The sequence below is a fragment of the Salmo salar genome, chromosome ssa10 (genome assembly GCF_905237065.1).
Source record: "Salmo salar chromosome ssa10, Ssal_v3.1, whole genome shotgun sequence".
In the NCBI taxonomy this organism is placed as follows: domain Eukaryota; kingdom Metazoa; phylum Chordata; class Actinopteri; order Salmoniformes; family Salmonidae; genus Salmo; species Salmo salar.
The window spans coordinates 24589778-24599904 of NC_059451.1; the positions used below are offsets into that span (position 1 = coordinate 24589778).

The 10127-nt window shown below is 41.2% G+C and overlaps 1 protein-coding gene across 1 annotated transcript; it reads right to left on the bottom strand.

The window, feature by feature from the left end:
• Positions 1–3874: 3874 nt before the first annotated feature.
• Positions 3875–7911, bottom strand: acer1 (alkaline ceramidase 1). Its single transcript, XM_014216507.2, has 7 exons — positions 7657–7911; positions 6773–6885; positions 6474–6588; positions 6139–6277; positions 5439–5576; positions 5171–5308; positions 3875–5048 (listed from the first exon to the last, which is right to left on the bottom strand). The coding sequence occupies exons 1-7, from the start codon at positions 7661–7663 to the stop codon at positions 4871–4873; spliced, it is 828 nt and encodes a 275-aa protein (XP_014071982.1). The 5' UTR covers positions 7664–7911; the 3' UTR covers positions 3875–4870.
• Positions 7912–10127: the final 2216 nt, after the last annotated feature.

The following is a 10127-nucleotide window of genomic DNA, read 5'->3' on the forward strand; positions in this document are numbered from 1 at the left end:
GCATCAAAGCTGGGACCGAGAAACTGAAAAACAGCTTCTATCTCAAGGCCATCAGACTGTTAAACAGCCATCACTAACATTGAGTGGCTGCTGCCAACATACTGACTCATCTCTAGCCACTTTAATAATTAAAAATGGGATGTAATAAATGTATCACTAGCCACTTTAAACAATGCCACTTTATATAATGTTTACATACCCTACATTACTCATCTCATATGTATATACTGTACTCTATACCATCTACTGCATCTTGCCTATGAGGTTCGGCCAGCGCGCATCCTTATATTTTTATGTACATATTCTTATTCATTCCTTTACACTTGTGTGTATAAGGTAGTTGTTGTGAAATTGTTAGATTACTTGTTAGATATTACTGCATGGTCGGAACTAGAAGCACAAGCATTTCCCTACACTCGTGTTAACATCTGCTAACCATGTGTATGTGACAAATAACATTTTATTTGAACTTCCACTGCTTTACGTTCAGGAACAAGTGCTGAATAAAAACAACAGTGAGATCCCACCTGCCACAGATTGAGTAGGAGTCCATCCCAAACTCTGACCCCTTGACTTGAGCTGAGCTGCATTTCTTTAAGCAGAGTGTGATGCAAAGATTACAAAAGACAGTCTCAATCTTCTTTCTCTAGTGCCTCAAATGTGCTGGTGTACTGGCTCTATTTCCAATGGGTAATCTGAATAGAGAGCAGCATAGCTCCTAATAGAAGACGTCCACAGCTTCACAGGGACAAGAGGCACTCCGCAGTGGGCCTGTAGCGGGGGACACTTTGATGTGTGATGACCAGGCCACTGCTGTTGGACAGAGGGTCAGAGCTTTCTATCAGCACTGGCCTCTCTGTGTCACTCACACTGATCCAGTCTTTGAGGCATGGATCAGTCTTTGTGAAACTCCCATCTGGCTGTCAGAGACATATAAATGTTATAACTTAGTCAATCCCTGTTTTGCGTGTCCACGATTGAAGTGGTTACCATGTTTGATTGAGTCATCACTGAAAGGGGTTTATCAATAGAATTGTATAAAATGTACAAACACACACACACACACATACTGTCTATACACTGAGTGTACAAAACATTATGAACACCTGCTCTTCCATGACATAGACTGACAAGGTGAATCCAGGTGAAAGCTATGATCTCTTATTGATGTCACCTGTTAAATCCACGTTAATCAGTGTAGATAAAGGAGAGGATACAGGTTAAAGAAGGATTTTTGTTGCCTTGAGATAATTGAGACATGGATTGTCTATGTGTGCCATTCAGAGGGTGAATGGGCAAGACAAAATATTTAAGTGCCTTTAAATTGAGTGTGTCAAGAACTGCAACACTTTCCTGTGTGTATCAATAATGGTCCACCACCCAAAGGACATCCAGCCAACTTGACACAACTGTGGGAAGCATTGGAGTCAACATGAGCCAGCATCCCTGTGGATCGCTTTTGACACCTTGAAGAATCCATGCCCCGACGAATTGAGGCTGTTCTGAGGTCAAAAAGGGGTGCAATGCAAAATTAGGAAGGTGTTCCTAATGTTTTGTACTCTCAGCGTAGCTCATTCATAGGGGTTGTTGTTAGCCATATGGAAGTCAATGGTTGTTACATATTTACAACTTTACAGAGCTTACAAAATAAAATGTTAGAAATACTGTACCCACTGGACACAGACATCAGTTTAACGTCTAGTTTAGATTTACATTCGGTTGAGTTGTCAACTAACATGAATTCAACGTGAAATCAACACAAACTGTCACTATGCCATTGGATCTCGGTTAACAGTTGGGTAAAAAAAAATAAAAAATACAAAATGCCCTTACATGGATTACTTTTTGCAAAACCAATCAGTTTCCACATTGATTCAACATCATGTGGAAACAATGTTAATTCAACCAGTTTTTGCCCAATGGGTAGTCTGTACACTAGACGGCACTGTTGCCTCTGACAGTTTATGAATATCATTTGCGTGCCAATTTCTTTGTGTCAGACCAGTTAGGAATAGGACTTTGAAAACATGTCTACAATGTACCAAATGATTTAACATCTTTAGGAGGGATTTCTGGTGGGTTTCCAAAATATGTGTTATTTTAGTAAGGCTTCTAATACAAAACACAGCAGTAAAAAGAGGTAGATAAAAAATATATATACAGTTGAAGTTGGAAGTTTACATACACTTAGGTTGGAGTCATTAAAACTCGTTTTTCAACCACTCCACAAATTTCTTGTTAACAAACCATCGTTTTGGAAAGTCGGTTAGGACATCTACTTTGTGCATGACACAAGTCATTTTTCCAACAATTGTTTACAGACAGATTATTTCACTTATAATTCGCTGTATCACAATTCCAGTGGGTCAGAAGTTTACATACACTAAGTTGACTGTGCCTGTAAACAGCTTGGAAAATTCCAGAAAATGATGTCATGGCATTAGAAGCTTCTGATAGGCTAGTTGACATACTTTGAGTCAATTGGAGGTGTACCTGTGGATGTATTTCAAGGCCTACCTTCAAACTCAGTGCCTCTTTGCTTGACATCATGGAAAAATCGAAAGAAATCAGCAAAGACCTCAGAAAACAAATTGTAGACCTCCACAAGTCTGGTTCATCCTTGGGAGCAATTTCCAAACGCCTGAAGGTACCACATTCATCTGTACAAACAATAATACGCAAGTATAAACACCATGGGACCACGCAGCCGTCATACCACTCAGGAAGAGACGCGTTCTGTCTCCTAGAGATGAACGTACTTTGGTGCGAAAAGTGCAAATCAATCCCACAACAACAGCAAAGGACCTTGTGAAGATGCAGGAGGAAACAGGTACAAAGGTATCCATATCCACAGTAAAACAAGTCCTAAATCGACATAACCTGAAAGGCCGCTCGGCAAGGAAGAAGCCACTGCTCCAAAACCGTCATTCAAAAGCCAGACTACGGTTTGCAACTGCACATGGGGACAAAGATTGTACTTTTTGGAGAAATGTCCTCTGGTCTGATGAAACAAAAATAGAACTGTTTGGCTATAATGACCGTCGTTATATTTGTAGAAAAAAGGGGGAGGCTTGCAAGCCGAAGAACACCATCCCAACCATGAAGCACGGGGGTGGCAGCATCATGTTGTGGGGGTGCTTTGCTGCAGGAGGGACTGGTGCACTTCACAAAATAGATGGCATCATGAGGAAGGAAAATTATGAGGATATATTGAAGCAACATCTCAAGACATCAGTCAGGAAGTTAAAGCTTGGTCGCAAATGGGTCTTCCAAATGGACAACGACCCCAAGCATACTTCCAAAGTTGTGGCGAAATGGCTGAAGGACAACAAAGTCAAGGTGTTGGAGTGGCCATCACAAATCCCTGACCTCAATCCTATAGAAGATTTGTGGTCAGAACTGAAAAAGTGTGTGCGAGCAAGGAGGCATACATACCTGACGCAGTTACACCAGCTCTGTTAGGAGGAAAGGGCCAAAATTCATCCAACTCATTGTGGGAAGCTTGTTGAAGGCTACCCGAAACGTTTGACCCAAGTTAAACAATTTAAAGGCAATACTACCAAATACTAGTTGAGTGTATGTAAACTTCTGACCCACTGGGAATGTGATGAAAGAAATAAAAGCTGAAATAAATCATTCTCTCTACTATTATTCTGACATTTCACATTCTTAAAATAAAGTGGTGATCCTAACTGACCTAAAACAGGGAATTTTTACTAGGATTAAATGTCAGGGATTGTGAAAAACTGAGTTTAAATGTATTTGGCTAAGGTGTATGTAAACTTCCGACTTCAACTGTATCTATGTCTAATGCTCAATACATTGTTCATAGCAACTTTTCTTTTTTTCAATATAAAGACAAAACTACATTCTGTTAAATGTCTCAAATTCGTCAGTGCATTTATTTCAGTAATGCACAAACTGTTAATCTTATTCATATAAAAATGTAATTTCTCTCATAGAGGTAGAACCCCACACATAACAAAACTTGACATGTTCCTAACAGTTTCTGTAATAACACTGTAATACTCTTTGAAAAACCTGAGAGAGATTCAATTAATACATGTATGTTATAAAATGACTTAGTTTAGTTCAGTTCACACACAATGTGATATTTATCCCTGAAAAGGGTGTAGGTTATGTAAACAAACTCTACAAGCCCCCTGAAATGTGGTTGTGATTCAGCCCCACATTTAATCAAAGCTGTCTTTTTTGTTGAAAGTATCTCAGTACTCGTTACTACAAAGACAAGCATGTAATCATACCAAAACACAGCTAAATATAAAAACATGTTTGTTTTTTTACAAACATGATGTGCAGAGATTATCCATGCACATACAGATGTAGGATCTTAATTTGACCTATATTGTAACAGCAAAATAATCCTACAGCAATAGGATTTTAACGTTTAGTCCATAATGTTGCTTGATCGGTGGTTAGGCTATTAAGCTGGCCAAAAGTATGCTACATGAAAAGCAAAATACTGTTGATATAACCGTTGGTTTTCAGTGAATTTATGTAAACCAATAAGCTCAACTGCATTTCCTGCAGTGCAGGAAAATTCTCAGCAAAAAAAAAGAGTGATCAAATTAAGATCCTACATCTGCATGAATGCAAATAACAGATTGGTGAATTGATCAAAATTCACACACAATGCATACAAACATACACACATTAATGACCTGAGTGGCATTGATTCTATTATCATATAAAATAAGAAGCAAACCAATGGATTGCAGCCATTTCTCAAACTGAGTCACTGCTAAGTAAAAAGAAAGGCACTGCATTTTACACTTTCTCTGCATGGCACTACAGACCACATTTAATCACCAAAGCCTTCAAGTTGTCTCTTGCATTAGTTGAATGTTCTTTAGAATCTTTTATGAGTCTTGGTGGTTCCTTTCAGAACAATGTAAGGCAACCCCAGGACCCAGTTGTCATTGGGCCAGTAATGAAGGCTTGGCAGGGAGTAGGGTATCTCATAGTTGGCATCCAAGTAGGCTATCAGGGTGCTTGCGTAGGCTACAGCCATCACAATCAGAATGTGCCTAGAGAGTGAATAGACAAGTGTCAGTCATACATGGATCTGTTTGTGATTCACAAAATCAAAAATATTTTTTTTCCATCTAACTTCTATTAACATCATTGTTGTCATCTCCCCTACTCTTACCAGATGCCATGCAGGTAGCAGAAGTTAAGCCTTTGCCAGAAGCTGCATCCGAAACGATCACTGATCCAGCAGGAGATGGCCAGCACCCACAGGCCAACAGCAGACCAACATAACCGCAGCACCTTCGGGTCAGTACAGCTGTGTGTGAGGAAAATAAAGGGAAAGAAAGAGGGACAGAAAGCAGTTATTTGATAGCAGTTATCAGACAGTGAACTGATGGAGTGATAGGCAGTAATGTACAGTACAATAATGGGAGTTATTGCCTTACGTCCTCATCTCCAGACCCAATGAGTAGATGATGTGGAGGGCAAAGCAGTTGAGGAGGTAGGCATTGGCAGTGGGTTTGACAAAGGAGCATAGGGTGGTGACGACAGTTATCATCATGACCAGCCGGGAGAAAGTCGTCCTGCAGGGGACGAGAGAGAGAGGGTTAGGGGTGGATAGGAGACATAAAATGAACTTGAAAACAGTTGACAGGTATCACACGGCAGCACAGAAAACACTGGAAGGTAAATACATGGGGACTATTGAACCAGGGGCTAGTTTTATAATTAAATTGGGATTATCTTCACACTGTCTGTTTGGTCCATGTTAATGGGAGAGTCATTCAGAATGCCAGGGAGCCCCTCTCTCCCACTGGCTGGTGAATATAGCACACTGCAGGCTGCTCCTGGCCTGGTTGTCCGGCTCCTGGCTTAATATGGCTTCTGTTTCAACCTGGTGTGCCCTGTAAAAAGATCCTGTCATTGTCTCCTGCCTTTTTAAAAGCCTACAGTACGTACTGCTGTTTGGTCCATACAGAAAGAACAGCTGCATGATCCTGTAGCAGGGAGATCTAAACACACGTGGATGCTGCTCCATGGTTACATTAAATAGAGACAGGAAGGCAGCACGCGGTACCCTACTTCCAGTATTCACAGACAACATTTTGTCTGCAGAAGCCTCGACCAGGAGCAATGGTGACCAACCTGTCCTTGATGAAGGAGGGGAAGAGCCTGCGTGGGAACCAGAGACCATAGCAGAGCCCCAGGACCCACAGGATGGACAGCTCATCCAGCATCTGGCCCATGAAGCTCAGGGTCATGTGGAAGTAGGCAGAGAAGAGACCTGTAGGGAGGGGACACACGTTAATTCCCCGTTCCTAAATGGCCCCCAGCCCCTACCCAGTATCTATTGGGAAGAGGTTAAGAGCTATTATTGAATTCAGAATGAACTGAAAGCACCCTGATGAGGCCACCCTTGGAGTGGAGTTATAACTGAATGAAGGTTGGCCTGCTGTTTGGAAAGGAGAGTGGAGACACACCCACAAAGATCATCATGATCCAGACCAGGTGTACAGCCAGGTTCCTCTCCCTGGCGTAGGGGTGCAGCAGGTACAGCATGATGGGGGAGATCACGAAGAAGAACAGGCTGCTCATCTGGAGAAACAGAAAGGACTGTTCTAAAAGAAGGATTCACAATGTAATGTAGTGAGTGATGCACCTGTCCACTATATCTATCATCATTGTGGCCATACAGGATGGTCCACAACAGTTGCAGTGTAGTTTCAGAAAGGTACATTTCTCAGCTGGATATTGTAAGAAATAAATAATGTACACTTACAGTGTTGAAGTACTCCACTATGTGTTCAGAGTGCCTGTAGTTATCCTCACACCAGTCCAAATCGGAGCTTTCATAGGCGAACAGGCCTGTCATCTTCTCACTAGAATAGAACCCTGTGGGGGAGAAAGAAAGAGGACGTTATTTTCTGTTGCTTCCAGCATAGAGCACATTATGACTAACCATGTGGATGTAGCCTTTTTCAAAGATTCCACATGCTGATCTACTTTTTGAAGACGCCATATGAGGGACTGGCTTTAGTGAAATGTCAGTTGTCAGTTTTTCCCCTTTTTGAAAACATAAGCAAATATCCAGGAGTGGATGCCTTAGCATGGGCTTCTTCAATCACAGGCACCAAAATGGTTGCTTCAGTGTTGCTTATGTTGTACTGAATTATAGTACTACATCCAGCCGGCCTGTTGGATTGTTAGCAGCATGAGTAAAATGACACAATATTCAATTAAAATAAATATAATAGAAATCAACTATGTTGTTCAAATATTACATTTAAATGGGTTACAAACAGAGTAGGATGGACTGTCAATGCTAAATGTTCTCAGCTGGATATCCATCCATGTTTTATCCATCCATCCTGCAATCATGACATGCTTTAAAATAATTGTCTTTGAGCCAAAGCAAATATTATCTTAACATCGTGTATGCAAGTAGGTTGCAAGTAGGTTGCAAGTAGGTTGCAAGTAGGTTGCATAAGACCTTGCATTAAAAGACAAATCATCATCATGAAATAGTGTCATCATCAAAACACCAGTCACCTGTTGTTATAACTTATATATTGTCGACAAAACAGCACGCGTTCATATGGAATGTTTGTAGACACTATATGACCACCATCTCAGGAGACTAGGTAACATAGATATAGAGCTTACCTCCCATGTTGTAATCCAACCACAACTACTCAACTACTTTCCTCTCCAAGTGGCAGGTGGATTTTAAGTAGGGGACAAATGCTCCCGATCCTGTTGCACGAGTCTTTACTGTGACATCACGCCCCGGTGTGGCAAGAAAAACTACTGTGAAACTGAAATTCCCGGTGCCTTTGTTATAGTACAACCTGTCAGTTCAGAATTTGGATTAAAGTTGAATGGGAACCAAATGCACATGGGTGCATTTTACGCATGAACGTAAAACCTGATACCCAACCTCAGCAACACGCAGCGCGAGATCAAACACATTTAACTAAAACCTACCATATTACATTACCATCATTACATTATTCCTTATTCGCCATCCTTTGTTTGAAATTATAGTTTTAGAATAGAACGAATACACACCTAATGGCAAAAGCTGTGGCTATTCATATTCTCTATAGCCAGGTGTACCAGCAGGCATGTCACAAGCACACGAGCGTGAGGCCACATTGGTCATATGTCACATCAATGCCCTTTGCTTTTGACGGACGTCATAGGTAGCCAATCGTTCCTTACCCGCTGTTTGTCATTGTATTATTTATGTATTCTAGAAGCAAGAACATTCCTGACAATGTTAATTGAAACAATTGTGCTATTATGCCATTTTACAAGGAGGTGAGTCGGCAAAACTACAAGTCAGTCAAACAGCACAGACACCTGGTATATATATATTAGAAATCAAATCAAATATGTAAGTCATTACTTCAACATTGATTAAGCTACATGTTTAATCCCCACACAATTGCCATTCATTAAACAATGAATGTAGGCCTATGCTGGTTTGGAATAGGATGAGGGCCAAAGAGCCCAGACAATTATACAGCTGTATTTCCATTTTAAAAAGTCAGGTTGGTGATATAAAGCTCCATGGGTAATGAGGTCATAGTTGAGACCAGCTCTACTGGTCTGTCTGTGGATCATCAGAATAAGCAGGGGATCCTGCTCAGCAACTACACCGTCTCGTTATTGTGACCTTCTCCACAGGTACTAATGACAATACTCAATTATTAAAGCAGTAGTCTATCATGTATGTTTAACATGTACCTCATAGTATGGCTGTATTCATTGAGTATGTAGTCTGCTCATATGATTTCTTTATTCAGACGAAGGGTACTGCTATGGGATACCCTATGGCTCCTAACTATGCTCATTTGAATGTGGGTTACATTGAGAAACAGTCAATTCTTAATCCTCTCAAAAATGTTTTCTGCCTAACATTACAATTTAGAAACCGTACATTGATGATATTTTTGTTCTATGGAGGGGTGATGCAAAACAGCTCCAGGCATTCCATGCTTTTCTAAACTCTTCTTCTGAGCACCTGAGATTTACTATGTAATCTGACACGTGTCAATCAGTTTCCTTGATCTTCTGATTTTGTGTGAGGATAATGTTCCATACACTGATCTTTACAGGAAACCTACTGATCCTAATCGATTGTTGAGGGTTGATAGTTGTCACCCGCTTCCCTTGAAAAACAGTTTGCGCTACAGCCAATTCTGTCGAATCAAACGAATTTGCAAAGATTTCGACAGAAATATGGCTGAGACGCAAAGAAAATTCAAGAAGAGGGGGTACAAAAATGGTCAGATTAATACTGCCATTGAGAAAACTCAAAACAAATCGAGACATGATCTCTTTCAAGCAGTGGCGGTTCTAGACCATTTCAACTGGGGGGGCCAAGCTGGGGCCAGTTGTACTGTTAGAGGGGCCAGTTACATTAGACGTTATTGTTGTCATATCGTTTTCTTCACTGCATTGCAGGCATTAGCAGGCAAAATACCATGTTCCGCGTTGCCACTGTCTAATAACGGATGTAAAAAAAGAACGATAGCAAAAATTTGTTATGTAAAAATTATTTCATACTCCACATTTAGCGGGGCCACAAGGGGGTCCAAAATTGTTGTCACAGGGGTACTGCCCCTGCTAAATTCACAATCTGGCCCTCATACCATCATGGCCTTCTAATCATCCCAAGTTTACGATTGGCTCATTCATCCCCCTTCCTCTCCCCTGTAACTATTTCCCAGGTCGTTGCTGTAAATGAGAATGTGTTCTCAGTCAATTTACCTGGTAAAATAAGGGTTAAATAAGATCTGGGGAAAGGTACCAAAACATTTCTGCAGCATTGAAGGTCCCCAAGAACACAGTGGCCTCCATCATTCTTAAATGGAAGAAGTTTGGAACCCTCAAAACTCTTCCTAGAGCTGGCCGCCCAGCCAAACTGAGCAATCGGGGTAGAAGGGCCTTGGTCAGGGAGGTGACCAAGAACCCGATGGTCACTCTGACAGAGCTCCAGAGTTCCTCTGTGGAGATGGGAGAACCTTCCAGAAGGACAACCATCTCTGTAGCACTCCACCAATCAGGCCTTTATGGTAGAGTGGCGAGATGGAAGCTACTCAGTAAAAGCCACATGACAGCCCACTTGG